The 22,853-nt window shown below is 31.2% G+C and overlaps 1 protein-coding gene across 1 annotated transcript; it reads right to left on the bottom strand.

Moving 5' to 3' along the window:
- Positions 1–274: 274 nt before the first annotated feature.
- LOC131851372 (protein sister of odd and bowel-like) lies at positions 275–5,359 on the bottom strand. The gene is made up of 2 exons (XM_059201865.1): positions 4,169–5,359; positions 275–983 (listed from the first exon to the last, which is right to left on the bottom strand). The coding sequence occupies exons 1-2, from the start codon at positions 5,215–5,217 to the stop codon at positions 608–610; spliced, it is 1,425 nt and encodes a 474-aa protein (XP_059057848.1). The 5' UTR covers positions 5,218–5,359; the 3' UTR covers positions 275–607.
- Between the last annotated feature and the right edge of the window lie 17,494 nt (positions 5,360–22,853).

Here is a 22,853-nt window from a genome sequence, read left to right on the forward strand (position 1 = left end):
AATCTATATTTACATACAAAAATATGAGATCAGAAAATTTACAAGATTTCAAAAATACTTTAGCTTAAATAATAATACTAGAACCCAAAGACTTTATGAATCTTATTTAAAAATATTTAAAAAACATCAACATAATGTACTATCACAAGTAAAGTAGTGAATCAATGTAACGAAACAATATACAAGTATACAATATGTAATAATTTCAAAATTGTAGAATTGTATTAAAATAATCTGTTTTTAAGTAAATAAGACAGATCTGTACTTAACAGATCTGTCTTATTTCCGACGGGATTTTTAAAGAAAGCTTGGGTCTCAATTTATTATAATAAGTGGAATAGACAATTATCATTAATCAAAAACATGTGGGCGTATCATTATGAAGAAGATAACTTTAATGTCATGATATTTTGGCATCTAACATTTTTAATGACACTTTAAATATTTTAAAACATTGGTAGTAAAAATGTAGTAAAAAATAGTGTCGGGTGACTTATACTTCGTTGCTCTCTCTTAAATCTATAAGGCATCATTTTTATAGGCGCATAATCAGTCTTTTAAAAACATTCGCCACTAAATCACCTTGTTCATATTCAATCACTATTCACTAATTCTCGTCTTCTGTATCTAAACTATCAATGGGAAAGTTTGGATTAAGTAACGGACTCTTGCCACTGCTTCTACTTGGCGATGTGTTTACTGAAGACATGCCAACGAGATTGTGCGTCAAACTATGGCGTCTCAAGTCACAATTCCTTCTAAATACCTTCCCACAAGAAGAACAATTGTATGGTTTTATATCCGTATGCGTTAAGAGGTGGGTTTTGAGATTTGATCTTTGATTGAAACTTCTACTGCAAACCGGACACTTGTGTGGCGACTCTTCCATATGTAAAATTTTATGAACAGCTAATGTTCTGGACTGACAAAATCCTTTACCGCATTCCAAACACTTGAATGGCTTCTCCTTGGAGTGTATGTATCTGTAAAAGGACGTGCTATTAAAATCAGATTATTTGTCATTTTAGTTGTCTTAACAATGTTTATTTTTTGAGTATTATAAAACTTTTTATAATTAATTACATTACTTAATATGCTTATCTTTGCAATTGTAATTCTAGATAAGATACTAAGTACTCATCTGCAAACATTGTGGTAAACATCATACTGAGTACATGGTATTTTTCGAAACATATTAGATTAAAAGTTAAAAGTGAAAATCTAAGTAATAAAAGAAAACTTCTAATTTCCTATGAACAGTTATTTGTAGTAAAATTGTTCTCTCTAAAGTTGATTTGACTATATTTTAAAGCTGTAACATACTCGTATATTCTAGATAGTTATTATTATTTAGCCCAATTAACACAACAGTGTTTTGTTTAATGTATCAATTGGATGCAGATTTTCCCGAGAGGTGCAATAATCAATGTCTTCAGGCACTGATCATGTTGTACCATGTGCAGCATGTTATGAACACCTTGTGTGGAAGCAAACAAGAGCCCGCGGGATATTGGTAATAAATTGACTACATTTCTTGTTTTTATTAATAATAACGAATATTCAGACAAACTTGCTTATAAGGAACGTTTACACATAGATTTTTGCATGAATATGTGAGATATAATAGAATAATGGAATCATGCCTGTAAAGTAGGCAAACATTATTTCAAATTATATTATAGAGGTAATAGTTTAAAACAAGTTAACTATTTGGTTATTTGAACCAATGTGTCCATCGTCATTGGACATGTTTAAGTTGTTACGGATACAGTTTCACTTGTAGTTTGAAAACTGGTTATGTTACTTATTGTATCATTTATTTTGTAGACTATTATAAATGTTTTTTATATGTTGGATATATGGGTACCAGTGTGTCTTGAATATATTTTATTAACATATCTATTAGCTTGTTTATAAGTATTACTCATAAACCTAACTGTTACACACAGATAGGCAAAGGTATTACATCTAATATAAACGTTTTAATACCTTACAAGATTTGTTTTAAGTAAAATGATAAAATATGTATTCACGTTAAAAAGAATTCTAAATATATCATAAACAACATCCATGAAACAACTACCAAATTAAATTTAGACGTAACAACATACAATTATCACGGCATAACGTGTAATTTATAATAACGCATAACCAGAAACCTGACAATCGAATATTCGACTCCAAGAAATTATCTCTATAAGTATCGTATAAACAAACACACTTTGAGAGAAAATTACGACGTGTTCAAAGAAACGTAATACCTGTAATAATCGGCTATATAAGTTAGATCAGTGACGATAAAAAGTTACAAGATGATGAATGAAAGAATAACTTCAATATTAAAACACGAGATGATGACGGCGATTAGGATAATCCTGTGCGCGTGTGTATCGGAGCGTATCGTGACACCGACGCGGACCCAGCGTTAGGCCTAACTATAGCAGAAACGAGCACTTATTTGAGCAATTAAAATTTTAACCAATAGTATCATTATCGGTTACAAATAACCGTAATATAAAAATAAGTACAATTATGTACGTGTATACATAATTTAATATTATTAATGAGTAGTTAGTGTAAATCTAACAGGATGGTATCGATTAGTTGTTGTGTTACGTTCATAAATTATAGGCAGATAATTATTGTCGGTGCATGGCTCTACCATAAATTTGCTAATTACAACCTTTTAATTATATAATGTAAAGGAAAAAAAATACCAAAAGCTCTAACATTAATACTTGTACGTGCGATGGTTTATGTCTTTTTTGTTGTCCATATTAATCCTCACGTCAGGATCACCACGTGCTTTGTTAAACCCGTCGAAGCGGCCGCTTCAGTCCATTATAATGTATCGTGTCAACGGACATCGATTGAACATCGACAGGCCGGGGTCGGGTTGCCTCCAGCGCCTACACGAAATTTATTTTATTGCCGAAGAGATACGGTGATTTGAGAGGAAATCGCTGACAGACAGGTGTTAAAAATTCAACACCTTTTTGGTTGTGTAGCTCGGAGTAAAATAGATTATGATTTGTCCTTATGTTAGTAATATATTATCACATCTATTGTAAACAGCAGATTTTGTAATGCGTTGATTACATTGATGACATGACTTTTTATTTCTAGTGTTGAAGAAAAAATATTCGCAATAAAAAAATGCAGAGATATTTTATACGGAATGTCGAGAAAACAAAATGAAAAGTCAAAATTAAAACATCGTCTGCTCTCGCATTAGCGGCGGTTTTGTGGAATAATTTACGAGCGTGACGAACGACTTGTCGATACCATCTGCCAGGTCCATACTTAACCTTTTTGTTTTAAAATATATTTTTCCTTCACCGCCATTATTCAAAAGATGTTCATAACGTTTTGCGTTGAAACCCAACGACTAAAATATTTTATTGATATCGAAATATAAGAATCGAGGTTCTTTCAAATGTATCATGACGTGGTTTTATCTTATAAATTAGTGTCAGGTCATTCGATCCGGATCATCGTTGTAAGAAAACAATATTAGATAGATATTATATACAAGAGATTTATCAACTGAATTGTGAAGATAATTTTAAGTGAATTAAAATTCCAGACAGTTATAGTTTATTAACAAAATTATAACAATATTTTATTCGAAATTGTGTGTATGAATGTAGGTATTAACTAGTGATACATGTGATAAATGTAGTGTGGAAATATTAATTAATAATAATTAATACTAATTCAATTATGGAATAAAACTAAAAGCAGTATTTGACGTTTTGTACCTAGTTCATTTTATGAAAATAAAGATTGATACAAATAATATACATACCTACTATTATAAAACAAGGTTATTTTACCAGTAATTATAGTCAATTGATTGATTATGCATATTTATAATTGAGACACTTTAAAACTACTTGTTTGCCATTATTAAATAAATTGTATTAATGCATCTATTCACATGTATGTTTTTTGTCTCCGTTAACATTTGATACCTGTACCCAAATAATGTAGGTATTGCATTAAAACTATAAAAAAGCAGACAAATTGAATAATTTTATGATGATGCAGTCACACAAATAAATAACTTACTAATGATCATTATCACCTTCACATTGACTGTATAGGAAATAAAATGAAGTTAAATAAGAAATTATGTATGTGTGAATATAAATGTTTATTTAGATACCTGTGGTCTCTCAGATGATCTTGCCGTCGGAAAGCTTTGCCACATATGTCGCAAGAATACGGTCTTTCATCTGTATGGGTTCTTTCGTGTATAAGCAAATTGTAGGATTTTGTAAACTGTCGATTGCAGAATTTGCATATAAACTGCTTTTTCGTCCTTGGCCCACTTCCAGTAGTTTTCTGTTTATTTGATATACTACTTCCTGTAGATGATGTTGAACTATTTGTAGACTTTGATGAATTTGAGGCTTGAGGCGACAAGGGCGCCTGTGATGGGCTCCCATTCAGTTGCTGTTGATACATTGCATTCATCAACAAACTAGGGTACCCATTATCTAAGTTTTGTGAATTATAACCATAGCCTTTTGAGGTGGATTCTAAATGTTGTTCTAAAGTAAAGTCCTCTTCATTGTCTAATAATGCAAGGTCCTCCTCAACTTCTTCTGATAAATCCACATCTTCAGCAGCAATTGCATCCGAGAGGGGATATTCTTCAGGAGTTTTTGGAGAAAAATCTCTTGAAGTATTTTCTGATGTATCTACTTCATTAATCTTTGCACTCGCAGTAGCTATCCTTAATATATCTTGCTTTGAAGTAGAACTATTTTCTGAAGTGTTTGGATTAGAACTATTTACAGAGGATACTGAAGTTAAGCGTTGTAAGGTCAAATAGGATTCTAATGCTTGTAAATTTAATGCTGCTGCTGCTGCTGAATTTGACGGCAATAGTGCTGCTTGCTGTAACGAATTCATCATTGCATTTTGGAGTGATATAACTACGCCTTGCAAAGATCTCTGTAACATGTTTTCTTGTAACAGTGCAGCAGAAGCTACTGACAAGTTTAAATTTGTAGATGAAGATGAAGTAGGACTCTTACTTGCGTTTGGTTTTATATCCAAATGTGGCGATGGCGGGTCAGCTGATAGTAAGGTGTTCATATCCGTCGTCTTGCTATCTTGAATTTGCAGGTTATTCTTCAGCTTAATGATAGCGCTCTCCAGTGAATTTAATGTAGTTTTGCTAGAGCGAGACGAACTTTGTTCTTGCATTATGGACTTCAAAGAAGGTGAATAATATCATTGACGAGTGATAACTTGGAGCACGTGTTATTGAGGGGAGCGGCGGGGGTAACGCGTGCGCGTGCGCCTTCTGAGAGGCACGCGTTCTAGCGGCGTGCGAGGCGGTTGTGCAGCTCGGCGCGACTGAGCCGGCGGCGAACCGGTGACCGCCCCGCCCCCTCGTCCCTCAGCCTTCCCGCCTCACAAAAGCTCTCTATTTTAGGCAACTCTTTGTACGCTGTAATGGTCACCTCACGCTGCCCTAACGACAGACACGTCCATGAGAATAACGTTGCGCCAGATCTGTTGTACCCCTTTTGAAGTGTAATGAGATTCTGAATGGAATGGACTCGATGGGAAAACAATAATATATGTCGAACAATCATTGGTATCGTTTTGTCAGTAGGTCACGTTTCTGTAGATATGTTTAGTTTTATGTAGATATACATAAGGGTAGGTTTTATATTAAGGCACAATATATAATAATTTTATTTATTATAATATTTTACTGTAATTACATATCAATTTAAGTGTACATATAGCATGTAACGAAATTTCCAGTTAAATATAATTAGCAAATAACCGTTAATTCAAATAGTAGTAACTACAGTGTCAACCTTAGAAGAACGTAACGTCGCTGCACAGTTAATATTTTCTAAGTCACATTATTTATTTAGTAATTGATTCATTTAAAGTAAAAAAGAAACTAAATATCATTTTTTTGTGATTCTTAAAAGTAAAGTCAAGAGTCAAGTTTTAATGAGTCTACTTAATTCCAGCAGACTTATCATAAGTCTGAGACTATAAAACTTATAAGCTTTATATATCTTTTTGGGATGAAGTTTTATGTTTGAATGATGGGTTGGGACATTAAAATTATAAGTGGCATTGCGATGACCAACGCCCATAAAGCGAACATCCGAGAAACAAGCTTTGAGACAAAAGTGGACATTAACCAAATAAATACCAAAGCAAGCCAGTGTCGCTTTTCATGTTTGCTTGCCATAGACCTAAATATAAACAGATAAGTATTATTTAAATCTAAAACTGCTTAATATATGTGTCTTAAAGAGTTTTATTTATTTAGATACATAAAATTTTATTTAAAAGAATTTCAGTAGTAGTTTAATATCTATATATTAGGCAACATTGAATAATAAGTTTACAAATATTTTTTGGAATTTGGATTAAAATATCTTGACAACTGGCAAATACAAGCTACATACTAGATATTATATCCTATTTATCTATCATTGATAAATAAAATTTTAAGGTAGGTATACCATTCCATTATCGTCTAAAAAAAATTATACATTAAATAAATTCGGGGTATAATAAATAGAAGAATGGTGGACAGTCAGCATGTTTGCTTGCTGCAAGTGGAACAACAAAAAATAGCCAAGTCTGAATATTTAAATTCTTTGTCATGCAAAGAAAAGTTTAAGCAAACAGAAACAAAATAAAATTGTTGAGGTACAAGTTTATTAGGTTTACCGAGTGGAATACATGCAAAATATTTACATGTGTTTTTTACCTTATGAGATAGTAAGTACTCTAATGAATTTGTGCAAAGCATCTGACAATATTGCACTCTACCTATAGTAGTTATATTAAATTATTTGTTAGTGATGAATTTAATAATATAAATTAAAAATCTAATCACTGATTGAATTTACAGTATAATTGGTAAGTAATTAACAGTAATTGGTAAGTCAAATTATTACGATTAAATTTTATTAATTTATATATAATTTGAAGACTTTTTATATTCCACTAGTGGCTATCATCTTATTAACGTAAGTATTACCTTTATTTGCCCAGTGCGATCTAATCTAGTCTTCGGCCGTCTCTTTACAGTCAGGGTTTTAGTCAATACCATATTTCCTTTAAAGTATTTTGGAGAAACATTAAAGAGGCAAAATCTTAATAATACTATAAATGCGAATGTTTGTATGTATAGATGTTTGTTACTTTTTCACTCAAAAATTACTGAACGGATTTGGATGAAACTTTACAGTACAGCTTATGCATCAGAATAATACATAGGCTATATTTTATATTGAAATTTAACGCGGGTGAAATCGCGGGCACTGCTAGTATTATCATATAGGACCTATATTGTTATTTTTTTGGTATTAACTATATCTCAATATTACAATTTTTTACATATGAAATAAACAAACGTATAAAGATAAATCTTCTAAAATTGAGAATCTATACAAATATGATAAAGAGTAAATTTTGAGTGGTGGAGCGTAATCTTTGTATTTACTGAACCGATTTTAAAAAATTAGTTTAGTACTTGCTAGCACAATTATCGGTACAACCAATTGCAGTGGAGCTGCAGTGCAAAATGTAGCAAAAACGGAGGATATCTGTTGCAGTCGAAGTTGCATGGGTCAGCTAGTTCAAAAGTAAAAGAAATTTCAAAATTTCCAGCGGTCAGTATGATATTTAAATATGAAATTGATTAATCAGATAAGAATACCATTTCCGAATAGGTACGTACCACTTTCTCTTTAAAGTTTACACAAAAGACAAATGGTACCTATCTATACCATAAATTTTAAATTCGCGTTGCAACAAAGACTTGCAATTCTATCATTGGCAAATGTGTTCCGGAGATTGATCAGAAACAAAAGGAATGCTCATGCTCCAATAGAGCGTGACTGTTGCACAATTGACATGTGAAACACGGAAAAGAGGCATCTAATTGGAGAATTTAGATATAAGGTTCTGTTACAAGAAAGTAAGTTTTTTTTTAAATATGATATCTTGTTATGATTTGCTACAAATTTATTAAAATAATACCACCTATATGTTGTCAACCGATTGTTCTTATTTGGAGTACCAAACAAGCTGATGACTAACCTGATGGTAAGTAGTATCAGTCACCTATAAACGTGAACAGCACCTGAACCACACCACACAACGTTATCATGTGATGCCCATGAGTTCTAAGATGTCACACCACTTAACCTGTAATTTCATTGCCTAATCTTAATAGCTCACAAAACAAGCAATTTGGCGCCCTAAATGGTGAGACTGAGGTGCCCATACAGATATTTGTTTAAAATACCTAGCGTATAAATTTTGACTTCCTCTTTACAAAGATACAGTGCAAATTGCATGTTTCTAAACTTAGTAGTTTCTGCTACTCATTGTTAGATAAATATTTGTGATATGTGATGTGAATAAGCATGAATTTGCACTCTGTTCCATTGTATTTCTATAAAATCATATCTTTGACGTGATGACCACGTTAAAGATTAACTGGATGGAAACCAACATGACATGTGACGACAACAATGAAGGATGTTCCGTGCCTTGTTACTAATTCGCGGCAGGTATTAGGCGCAGACGCACGAGCGGTGTTATAGTCGTTCTCACGCCGCCACCGCCCGGAGGCACTCAGTGAACACGACTCACAACAGATATAAAATTAATTTATCTATAAGTGTTGCGGACAAACTACGTAGAAAGGAGGGACTGGATAACTCGATTAGTAATGGAGAAAATAAAGAACATGAATTAAAAATACATGCGCTCAAACGACAAGCAAAAAACAAGATAGTCTAAGCGGGACAGCGGATACCAGCGTGGAGAAGAAAAATATGCTACTCGTAAAGAATGTTACAAATGCAAAGAAATGATGTAACGCACTTTGCGTTTAATCTTCCACGACCATACCAAATAGTAATAATTTCCAATAGTAATAGGATAATGTTCCAGTCGTTCTAATTTGTTGGATCTATCTCGAGAGCCAAGTTGAGCCGGTCATAATTCAACTGAAAGAATACAGTTCAAATAGTTGACAAAACAATTTAATAGTTGTAAATAAAAATAACAATAATATTAACAATAGAAAGAATTAGTTGTAATGAAACATTGAAAAAAACATAATGTACATTGTGTTCTACTCGATTTTTAAAGGAGCAAATATAAAATTATCCAATTTTCGTCAAATCTAACTTTTACGAGTAGTTAGAGATTTTAAAAATAAAGAACAATGACTTGGAATTTCTCAAACTTAACTCTACAGATTTAAACAAATATTATTGTGATAGATTAAAAAAATATAGTCGACAAAAAGGAGTTAATTCCATTGAAATCGAAAATTGTGGTAACACCATCAATATATTTTATAATGTTTTAGCTTTCTCCACGCTATCTTGTGATTTACCGACTCGCCAAACGTGATCATGGACTCATGGTTTTTGTACAAAGTTATCCATTAACAGTTATAGGTGAACCGGTAAACTAAACTTGTTACGTTTAGTAGGTAACTGGTGCAACTTCAGTGGCTTTAATCTTATTTATATTAAAATTTTCAAACTATAACTATTACAATTAGTAATTATTACTAACTACAAAAATGTTCTAAGTACCAAATTCGTAGTAAATAACGCTATTATGTTATGAATTTAGAATTGTTGATTAGACAAATTAAAAAAAGGGACTTTATATCTTTCCTGAATTTATATAAATATTTTTATTTTCAATTTAGAATTTAATATAAATTCATTATAATTTAGAAAGTGTTATAATCTATGTACCTATTATCTACTTAAAAGTTATATATTGTAGGACACAATTTTAAATATTCTTAGCGTTAGAATTGCACATTATTATTCTGACATAAAGTCAAAATAAAATATTTGTGATAAAATTAAATTGAATATAAAACAAACATTTCCTGCAAAATTAATAGTACAATAGCAAATCTAATTGTCCCTCATAATTCATACATGAGTATAAGATATAATTTCCATAACTATAGGGAAAGGCGAAATAATTTAGAATATAATATTGTGTTGTAATTCAAACATTTTTCATATCAAAACTATTGCTCGTTATACATGTTTCCTGGGTATCTCGTCGCTTATTGCCTGATCATAAATAGTAGTCAGTGTTTACGTAGGCGGGCATTATCAAATGTGTTATCCGTGAACAGTATAATGGCATCTAATACAGACCATACTTCACGGATACTAACCAAAATTATCCGTTTAATCATAACGAGATACATTATAACCCACACTGCGGTCATCCGCGAAAATCTACCAGTTTGACCACTTTGGTGTGGCGGTTTAGCACACTACCTTGCTTTAAGATGGTCACGGATTTAATCCCTGGATTGTATATTTAGGTATCTATTAACTCTTTAGTATACTAAATATATAATATAAGAATCTTCACGACTCTTATCATAGGTAAGAATTTCGGAAACTATAGCCCACGCAGTGAACTCAAAATTTGCCATTTTTTTTAATATACCAAACGTCGAGCCTACAGTTCCGTATCTCATAGTTAGCCTGAAACTAAAACTGGCTCACAATTCTTGGTTACGATCAGATTCAAACTCACAAGCCTACGGGTCTAACACACTAGTAATCCACTAGATCACGATGCTCTCAATGAATATAAGTTACAGAATGATAAAAGTAGTATTTCTTCCAGGTAACTTACATTTAGTTATCTTGAATAAATATTCTTAAAAGAGACAAACCAGAATAGGGAAGTGGTAGAAAAATAACTTATTAATATATTTAATGTTAATATGCAAAACATTAATTAGAACATTACAGTTATTATTGCAGAATCAATGTAACTAATATACAAAAATATATTTTTTACTCTTTGTTACACGTCTAGATTTATATATGTATATTATTACTATATATTTTATGTTTAAATGGATGAAAGTATCACCAGCACTTCATCACAGCATATGCTAAGCTAATAGGTCTCCCTATTAGGTGCTACAATTCATGATCCAAATTGAAATTATACTTTTTTGTTTAAAATTTGACGTTATAAGTATAATTAGTAAATGTTACGGGATCTTACCACGTATATCGGGAAATAAATGTCTAATAAATATGGGGAATTCAATAAAAATAAAACGTGGACGTGGACGATCTCGTTACCTTTGTTGTCGTATATTTTGTGTATCAAATAAGCACGTTTTCTTTCTTAGTAAAATTGAGAATCTCTTTTTTTGTGAAGTCGGTTCAAAATGAACAGATCACCAATCCACCATCTTGCACCATTTCCACCACACTGTGATTATGCAAGCGCATCACGCCGACGTGCGTGACCGCTATGACGACGCCCACACGACGCAAGAGCACTTGATAGATAATTTGCATCGCGCTGTGTCTACTTGACTATGAACTAAGAAATGAACCTTTTCAAATTCACGATTATGTTTTGCAATGCCAATTACGTGATGCTAATATTTTGTTTGCTTCAATCCTCAATAACGGCTGACATGTCATTTAATAAACAACTGCGAAAACGTCTAGTAAGTGACAGCTATGTAGTATAAAATATGTATTATTCGATAAATATATTAAATAATTGTCTAGGAATAGAATAAAACTAATTACCTACATAGTTATTTGGTAAGTACATATCTATTGATTTAATTAGAACTAAAGTTTTTATAAGTTTCGTACATTACATTACAATATTACCATTCTCTATTTCATTCTCAAGATAAGATAAGATAAGATAAGCATTTATTGTCTATAACTGTGTTACATCATATATGGAAACGACCAGTTTATCCATTTCGGACGTACAATATGAAATACAAAAATCTCTACTTATTTTATGTAAAGTAACCTTATTATAGATATTATAGATTAATTACTTGACTTAAAGAACATCCTTATTAGATATTTTATTATTTAAGCTGAACTATTTGGTATTTATATTTTTGCTATTGCGCTCATGATCATCTTAAAAAAGATCAGAAAGGGCTCCATTCATAGAAATTTTTCTTCGGACTACTTTAATGCTTCACCGGACGATGTCATAAGGTATATGATCGATGACAGTATATAGGATTAGTCGCAAAAGATATACCAAGCCACATGGAATTTTCAGGAAATCTGAAAATGAATTCTATACCATAATTGAATAAGGTCACTTCTTCAATTTTACTATAAAAGTTTTTAAAAATATGTTTAATATTTCATTATACTTGCAAATTTGTATTGGTATATAACTATTACAGTATACGTTTCCCCTCCGATCGATCCCCCGTCCAATTCAAACGGGGATCGAAATTACGACGGCCTGAGCCGAGGTTCGAACCCCTAGTGGTGCCCTCAGACTAAAATCGTATCCGTCGGGCAGGAGTTGGCCTTCAGCCGCTCCATAAGTCCTTCCGCGGGTTTGGAGTGCCATCTGCACTCGCCCCATAACGTCCGGTGAAGCTGTAAAGGCCAGCTACGGCCAACAGCATTAGAGTAGTCCGAAAAAAAAAAAAGTATACGTTTATTCGTAAAGAATAACTTCTTTACTACTAACCCTGTATAGGTATAGGTTTTTAATAGCAAACGCGTTGGGTGGATTCGACTTTTAACTTCGATAGACTAGTTGAAATCAATTGTCGCCACTAATTTGTACCTTATGTAATTTTTAGAAAAATTCAAAATTAGTTAATGTCTAATATGTCGCTTATATACTCGTAATAAGTTCTAAAATTACTTACAGGACCATTCAATGACAATTGTTTTAAGTAAATGGAATGGCTGCTGGTGTGTAAAATCTGTCGATATATGTACATGAACAGGACTATGGATATCACGTTATCATGTGGTACTGGTGGTACCATATACCTACCAACGTTGCCATTCCGAAGGACTAATATATCATGCTTTCAAATCTGTAATTTTGTAATTACTACTACTTTATTTTAGGCTTCAACCGATATACGGCATGCAAAGAATACCGCTGATTACTAAAATAGGTGAAAAAGAGGCAGACAACATCGTACGAAGTCTACCTCGGCGTTGCCTTGAATCGATCGATTCAATGATACATCGATAGTAATGCATCGGTGCAATGGAGACGGGCGAACGTTCGAGCGACCTCCGACCCGGCGTTTGCTGGTTTTATTTTACTGAAACCGGTCTCGATATTAGGCGATCTTTCTTTTTTGCAAATAATTGCACTTCGAAAATGAATTCTGTAAATGGAACATCTTATTTCGTATAGAAATTGATAGAGTAGACTATATTCTGTTTGTAATATGTTTTAGGCTATGGCAAATAACCGTTGTGTCACCAATATATGTACATGGATTAACGTGTGGCCACTGAGGTATACTCCTCATGCAATGTTATTAACACTGTAATTTCATGACTATACCCTTCAATCCGAAATACATATGAGCAAGCTGCTTGGCGGTAGAAAATATTATTGTGATTGGAGCAGGAACATTACAACTATTTATTAAAAAACTGTAATAATTGTATAGGTATGTATATTTCCTAAAAGGGCTGACAGAAAAGTCAAAAGTGACATAGAAAAAAAATAATACAAATAATGGTGGACAAGCTGTCAGCAACAATTAGGACCAAAATCTGTTGAGTGGTTTAGAAGAACAAACGGACAAACATTAAACTAAACATTAATAGATTTAAAGAGAATAATAAATTTTATAATATTGACGAAACTAGAAATGATGAGGTAAGTAGGTCTTACAGGTGACGATTTTTATAAGGTTTCAATATTTCAAGTTAAACAAAAAAAACATGGCAATAGTAATTAAATAGCACTAAAGTAATTTATTAGACTACTATATAACAGAAAACCAGCTTATTTATTATGCTTGATATTTTAAATAGGTAATATATAAGAAGTATGCAAAGCTAATAATGTAATAAGAATGGTGTTAGAAGTTGTAAACAGAACATCTTATATGTGGTATCAAATTTCTCATTTTTTTATGAATGTTATTCGAATAATACGTACTATAAAAATATACATAATTTATGAAATAGTATAAATATTACATTTCTACAAACATTAATTTATATCATTATTACATTATTTTTATAAATAATACCTTTTTTTATTTCAATTAATAATATGTGAATAATAAATATTATTTTGATATTGGTAGACCTAGACTAATTTTAAAAGAGTAATTCACTGAAGAACCTTACAACTTAATTGCACTCAGAAAAAAATAATAAATAAATACTTGGGCAATATAAATACATTCTGAAAAATACAATATTAAAACTGATTTAATTTCATTATCAAATGTATTTACATAACTTAATTGTGCAACTAAGAACCTAAAATTAAAAACTTTAAAAAATATAATATAATAACTAAAATATATTATTAAAATTTAATAAGAAAATTTATGATATGTCGTAAACTTATGATGTACCAATGTATTGTGTAAATATTTCCGTATTTCTCTAGTAATTACAACTATAATATGTTTAATTTCACATGTACAAATGAGTCATTTGCATCAAGTGTCACTATGTTTGATATTGAGTTGTAAGACAATAACAAATATTATACTTCAATTTTCATATTTTGATGTAATTTACCTAACGTAGCGGATTCCATAAAAATAATGTCGCGCAGTTTTAAGACACTTTTTTATACTGAGTAAATCTGACCCCTACTCGACACGGCTATAATGTTTTATGGGGTCTGCAGTGTTTTACGATTGTCACATTTAATTACTTCATTGCCGGCAATTAAAGTTTGGTGGAAAACGATTTTTTATATTTTACAACCGCATTTGGGTAAATAAAAGCTTGAATCACTTTATTTGTTTTTTACCACACACGAGTTCAAGTTCAAATAGTGGTGCAAGTGATGGAATTATTATTTATCGACTTAACAATATTAGATCTGAATCTATATTTGCATTTTGAAGGCCATGGTGGTCTAGCGGCTAAGCTCACTGTTTTACTTCCGATGGTCGCGGGTTCGATTCCTCGCACGGTGCAAACATTTGTATTCGTGAGTATGATTATTTGTATCGTTATGAGTATTTTCTGTGTATATTATGTATCTATGTATTTACAAAAAAATATCTAAGTATTTATGTCAGTTGTCTAGTACCCATAATACAAGCTCTGCTTACCGTGGGACTAGATGGCGCTGTGTTAATTGTCTAGGATTCTTTATTACATGTGTAAACTTGAAACTTTGTTCGGTTTATATTAGACTATGCAAGCAATAAAATAGCAATACTTACCTATAAATTTTATACATATGTTACTACTACTATAGACATACCTTCTAAGATGTGTCAGACTTATTTGTAATATTATGTTAAAACAACAAAACTGTCTAAATTTATAATATATTATGTAGGAATTACGAATTTCTATAAATAAAAATACAATAATTTGATACTAGTTGTCAACAGACACTTTGTCTGCTTTTTTAAATTTAAAAGACATTTGTATGTTCGTCCTCTTAATACAGTCTATCTTCATGACTTTCATTCATCGTTTTAGCCGCTTTATTAAAGAAAAATAACAGTCAGACAGACACACTTTCGCTATTATAATATTACTATAGACGCTATATTATATTCCTTAGAATACTGTATAAACCTATTATCAGAGTACCTACCACATATAGGTAACCACCATTACTGGTAATAAGCCTATATATTATACAGAATCAAACTTTATTAAATAAATAAATTAACTACCTAATTAAAACATCGATCTATCCCTAACTTAATGTATTGATATACGTTATTCCAAATATAATACTTATAATAATTCTTATCGACACAAGTCACAATATTTCATCGACAATGTCACTTACGTCAGCGCATCACCATAATTCTTTCTAAATCGCCCATAAAAACGTATGGTTCGTAAATTTCACAGGAGCACGTGCGTTATTTGATATCGATATGTCGACAAACATTTCAGTAAATAGTCGTTTCGACATCCAGTACTGGTTTATTACCATCACTATCTTTTGCTTTGCAATTTATGGGTATGAGCATTATCGATAATGATTTGACGTTAATCTGTTTTAATTAGATACATTAAACGTTAACAAAAATAACGATTATTGTTTGCTCTGTATTTAATTATTATATTTCATATGGAACGAAATTAAATTTACATTTAAGTAGGTAGGTATGTTTGTCAATGCGGTTTGAATGTAAAGTAGGTGGTTGTGTCAGTATTTTAGATGGTAATTCCCAGAGGGGGTCCGACTGACTATTATTTTTCGTTTCTAATATCATTATAAGTGAAATATATTATTTTATTAATGTTCAACTATCTGACTTTTATAAGCATTTATGTAGAAGTAATAAGAGCAATCATATTTATTAACAGTTACAATTTAATACAAAACATCTTTACCATTTATGCGTGATAGCGTAATAAATGTAAATATTATAATGATTATAATAATAAAGCCCTTTATTCTGAAATTACAATTATTTGTGTGTGTTATAACTAATATAGATATATATTTAAAACTCTAATTCAGAGTGTCTTCTAACATAGGCCTCCTCCAGCGATTCCCATTCGTTCCTATCAATTGTAACTCTTCTAAATGTAAATATTAGTAATATCTAATATTATAATACTTATATTCAAAGACGACATTGTGACGTTGCCTTGTTTTGCATGGGTTTACAGTATATCTGAAGGAGGTCGTATAACTATAAGTATGTGTTTGGTACACATATAAACTCACCGGAAGAAATTCTCAAGAAGAAAAAAATATTGTAAATAACGTATAAAAATTCCTTCCGTAGTTTATAAATAATAATTAAGCGGAGAAACAAACAGAAAACAATAGCAACGTTGCGATCTTTATTCTATTTTAGAGATGTTATTAGAAAAAGTAAATGTTTAAGTTCACTTTTATAAGATAATAGACTTATATTTTTGTAATATTATTCCACTGATGCAACATTTTTTTTAAATCTTTATGTACGTAAACCGATAAAGATTCTATAAACTTTTTATGAGGTATTGAATTTCACAGCCTTTAGTTTTATGTAACTATGTAATAGGTTATAAACGATCTAATAGTGTAATACGCCATACCTTAATATTGTAAACATTAAAGACTAAGGTTTTAATGTCTTTTTTTCTTTATTTATAGCTGGACCCTTTACAATATAATATGTGTTATAATGAAACCATAAGCAGGAAAATTGGGAAATAAAAAATTGATAATATTTATTTAGATTCATTAATAAAATGTTAAATTAAAATTTTACAACGTAATATCGTTGGGAGAAAGGGGTCGTTAGTAATGTGTACTAGTGGTCATATTTTTAGTAATATACCAGTTTTAGTCAGGTCTCTCTGGAAATTATTGTGGATTATTTGTTGTCTATTTAATTATCTGACCACAATAGGCTAACTAGGTTAGCTAGCCCAGTTAGAATTAATGGTCGTTGCACTAATGCAGGATGATTATCCTGCATTAGTGCCCCACCATAATTTTGGTATCGTCTGTAGTCTATATTCACCCTTAAAAGAAAAACTAAATAACGTCTCTGAACTGGCCATTTCTCAAAAAACCTATTATATCAGTTTTCTACAGTTGGACATTGATTTTTATTAAATTTTCTAATCAAATTTTATGCACTAATTATGTTTATTGACTTCACGGTACGAGTCTTTCTTAATATAAATAATATCATAGAATATTAAATGCTATTTAATCTACAGATAGATGTTGTAGTATCTATGCATTCGTAACTAGTATTAATTATTATCTTAGTGTAAAAGCAGTTACATAACTTACACTAACACGCTACGTAGGTTACATGAATAATTTAAAGATGGCGGCGCCGGGAGCGGCACCCAATAATTGCCATTGCAAAGTTCACTTGAAACTAATCTCAGATTTATACCTACTACATTGTTTCACATAGATTAAACTGCAGTTTCCTATCTAAACAAGTAATTCTAGCTAGGTATTTGGAAATATCTGTATAGAGCTGTTCTCAATATTTTATTCTAGAAAAAATATAATTATAAATAAATAATTACAATTACAAATAATGTATAAGTCACGGCAAGTTTTAGAATTAAAATAATCGACATTGCGTTGGTTGGATTTTGTAGCAGGTGTTTCCCATTTTCAGTAATTATTCTTATTGGCAGTAAATATCAGCAGTCCTTAGGCCGATGTACAATGAGAGTTACGAGCGCAATGCCTTAACTACATAATTTTTTCTTCACATAAATATTTCAGTAGTCGAGTAAATATAGAATAGCAATACGTACAGTTCTTTTACACTTTAATTGCATACTAGAATAGACATAAATTGAATAATACAATATTAAAAATAAAGGGGTGGTGTTTCAGCTCCTTATAATTCCAGATCTCAGTACAACCGACATCGGATAAATAACGTGCTGCGTTAATCTAATTACTTAGCACAATGTCTTATTTGTAAGTTTTTGTTGTGCAATTAAAAGTGGTTTCGTTCCGCGTGTAAACAGCGAATGGAGACTGCGCACCGATTTGTTAACTCTGCTCTCTTTAGATATCTGCAATTTAATTTATTGTCTTACTGTACCTTTGCTTTATATGTCTTTATATTGTACACTCAACTGTAAAATAGTGTGATTAAAGTTAATAATAAATTGAATCTGTTTTAGTATCAATAACTTTTATATTATTTATAAGGATCTCATTTTCTATCAGGTGGGCTCTCAGTTCATATGTACGCTGACATTGAAACGAAGATGGTCGAATTGATGTAGTTGTGAGGTGTAGTTGATAATGGGTCTAGGATCTGAAGGACTTGTAGAAACAAGTTAATAGTTATTCAATCGTCAGTAATAGGTACCTACTGAAATTATGTTACAATTACAACAAAACAATTCCACTTAATCGATGATTTGGGTTATTTTATTAGAAATACAACAAGTACAATATGTTCGTGTAAACTTAAGAAAGAGGAGTATACGTGAGTTTTCTGCCATACAATGATGACGAGGACATAGTTGTAAAAAAATTATAAACAAAATAGTTGGGAACATATACTATTTAGTACTTCTAAATGTAATATGAATATATAATTATATATATATATATTAAAGAATGTTTTGGAAAATGTATAGCTACAATTTTCGATGTCAGTTCATAAAGAACTAAAAGATCGTTTTATCTAAACATTAGTTTATACGCAATGCGTAAATTAATATTCCCCTATGCCAACATACAAAAGTACTTTGAAAAATATTTTACGCTATTTAAGTTAATTAGGAAAACCAATATGGCTGACGGCAATTATATATAAATTATTGAGCAATAACTAAAAGGCGATTCACAAAGATGCGCGTGCGGCAAAGCTCGTTCACAATTAATTCGATTATCACGCATGAATAGATCAAAACACGTCGCCTCGACTCAATAGATGCTTAAATGCCCATAGACTTCGGTAAACATAAGGCTATTACGGACGGACAAAAAATGTTCGGTTATATTAAGCTTAATATCCGGTTGTGTACAATTAAGAAATCATTTTAAAATACTAAATTGATTGGTGGGGGTTTAGTCATGTTGATATTTTAGAGATCCGTTGTGTAATGTATTATTGTATGTATGTGTAACTAGGATCCTGTTAAAATATATTCACGGTTTATGTAAAATAAAAATAGTTTTAAAAATTATTTTGCATTTAAGTATCTACAATTTTTTTATAGTCCCTCCGATTGATTTCCTGATCCATTCAAACGGTAATCGAAATTACGACGATTTGAACTAAGGTTCAAACCCAACTGCCCTCAGCTTAAGCCATATCTCTAAGGAATTGGCATTCAGCCGCTCCAGAAGTCCTTCCGAGGGTTTGGAATGTCCTCTGCAAGCGAGCTAACTCCGACTAATCAGAATGCCTTTGGACAATGTTGCACAAATTTTTGCGTTCAATGTGCACCTACCAAATCAAGAACTTATAGAGGTAACCAAAGAAAATCGCAAATCAGTCCATATTTTCGGTTCAAACCAGGAAAAATAAGAAACATTTTTTATTAAATTTCAGTACAAAGCTATTTAAGTCTGTCAAAATATTTTATTCTAACACTATTCTAACACTAGAACATCCTAACACTATTCATGTAAAGCCCTATTCTTGTATATATCGCATTTTATTTATCATAGAATTTCATAAATCTTTGTACCTCACTTTACTCTTATGCAGCAAAGAGTATAACCATGTTTAACTCAAGACATTATTAATGGGCTTATTCAAATTCTTTTATTAGATTAACAGTGGGAGTCCTACTGTGTGGGGAATGCAAAATATAGGTGCCTTCTTTTATACAGATGTTAGGATTTCATTTTCGTAATGATTTTTCTTGTAGATAATTATTCATAACTTTTTATAATAATCGAATAAATATAGTTATGCTATATTATATATAAAAGTGACGGAGTTTAAATCATATAATATGTGTTTATATGTATAGATAAATATATGATAAATATTTACACATAAAAACTAGTATAAAATTGTAAAGGATTATATTTTATAATACTGCTTTCCTGTAATTTAGTAGTATTAATTTATGACATGTACTATTTGAAATTGCTATATTTATTATTAATGTATATGTATATTATGTATATTTACTATTAAACTATATTTATTGTCTAATGATCAACTAATTTAAAAAAATGTATTAATATTATTAGTTATTTTGAACTAAGCCGTAATTTATTTTTTAAAAATTGGTCAAGTAGTGTAGAAGTTTGTCCCAATCAAACATTACAAACATACACGATGTTTATATATATATAAAAATATTTATAATTTTTTATATATAAAAATACGAATATTGTGAGTTTGCATCCTAGTATTTCAAATGAATACATATTTCCAAGAGGTATCACCCTCGGTCTGATCACGACACCGCTGTAGATAGGTACTACCTCGACTGCTCAGCCGTTAATCACTTCAGTAATAAAAAGTCATAACGGACATACACAACGGGCTAAAACACTGCAGGCCATTCAATAAACATAATTAAATATATATGAAGAAATTATAATGTACCGCTACTGACCGACAAAACCCTCATATTTATTCTGTGCGTGATATACGTCGCCGCGTTCAAAATAAACTTTTAATTTTTTATATTAAGTACTCCCGTCAATGGGTCCACCACATACAGTGATGTCATGACTTAAGCCAATAAACATGAAATATCATGTGATCGTGATATGCATTCGTGTGACTTTCGAACGATGCTGGAATAGTAACACGCAATGAACTAAAAGTATATTACTATAGAAAAATGAAATATTTCAATTTAAAATGATTATAAATTGACTACCACGGTGTCGAATAAAAAAAATGTTATAGTAGGATAAGTTAAGTATTAGGTCATATTATTTTTTGGTAATGAAATGGCAAACACGCGATTTCTTTGGTGGATATATACATACGTGCCTATAGACATAAATAACATTAAGGATATTAGAAAATAAATTTCTCTGGTTTTTGTCATGTCTATCTTTACCATTACCGAGGACTAAGATGTTATGCTTCAATTCGGTATACAGTTTGTAAAGAATGCAACTTGTCAGAAATAGATGAGACAGAGATATCCATGTTGTTGTTTACTTAAGTCTATCTGTGGATATAAATGAAAAGTTAGTGATGTATTACGAAAGAAGGACAAAGCAATTTATAAATGCTGTAAAACGATTGCGAAGAAGCATATAAAAAATAATATTCAACGCCTTTAAAATAATTTACTAAAAGACTACAACGAGCGTTTGACAAGGAATGACGATGCAGAGATTCCAAATCGAAAACTACTAGCGCCGATGCAGATGACAGTAATCACATAACAACAACAATAAAAGATAGGGCTTACGGTCAACGCATTCGATATCAGAAACACGATCAACGCCGTTTCATTTGTCAGGTGACTCAGCGTTGTCGCTGACGTGACGTTCTCAAAATGCAAATTTTCGAAAAACCGAACAATATGAATCTCGATCGTACGATCTCGATTCGTCGACGGTATCGACTCATGTCTCGGTATGCAATTGAATTCAGTCGATCACTAATCGATGTCTTGTCCGTGATAGGCGCGGTCGGGGTCCGCGGCAGCAGGGTGCCGACTTACCACACAATCCATCGTTAACTTCTTTCTTTCTTTCATTAATATCATCTTTAACAATATCAACTTTATTTACTACTATTGTAGGTCCGTAATACCTTCTTTCGTGTTAAATGTTGTATCTTTTTGTATTTAATTTTCTACCGCATTTTCATCAGCAACTCCAGTTGATTCGTTGTTAATAAGTACTGTAACACTTATTACTAGAATTGATATTGCTTTGCAGTTTATGAAGAGTTGTTATCTTTTAGTTTTGATAATTGAATTTGACCTCATTACCTATCTTAATAAAGGATTTGCCCTTTCGCGCCGACTAATCACAAATGAGCATGTAAAGTCTGTAAATTATGTTGCATTGAGTTCATATGCTGTTTTTTATTTATTAAGTAGAGGTTGCTTATTCATAATTAACCCCCCTTGAAGTTTATTACTTCTGTATGAGCAAGCGAATGTGTGCAGTTCCGATTTGAATGGACTTTACCCTTTTTCAGCGATGCGTCGATCAAGCAAACTATATGTAGAAATAAAATTGCTATTATTTATTATTCTGTACATTAATTTTATTTTTAATGTAACGAAAATATAATGATTAATACAGCTTTGTTACTTTTGTGTAGTCTAATATTTATTTATTCTAATGTAACTGAATTTAAGTATACATTCGACAGGTACTTTCAGGTCTCAATTTTTTATTTCAAAGTACTACAGGTACTATCATAATTT

The sequence above is a fragment of the Achroia grisella genome, unplaced genomic scaffold, assembly GCF_030625045.1.
Source record: "Achroia grisella isolate CSIRO2021 unplaced genomic scaffold, CSIRO_AGI_Agris_v1 utg782, whole genome shotgun sequence".
In the NCBI taxonomy this organism is placed as follows: domain Eukaryota; kingdom Metazoa; phylum Arthropoda; class Insecta; order Lepidoptera; family Pyralidae; genus Achroia; species Achroia grisella.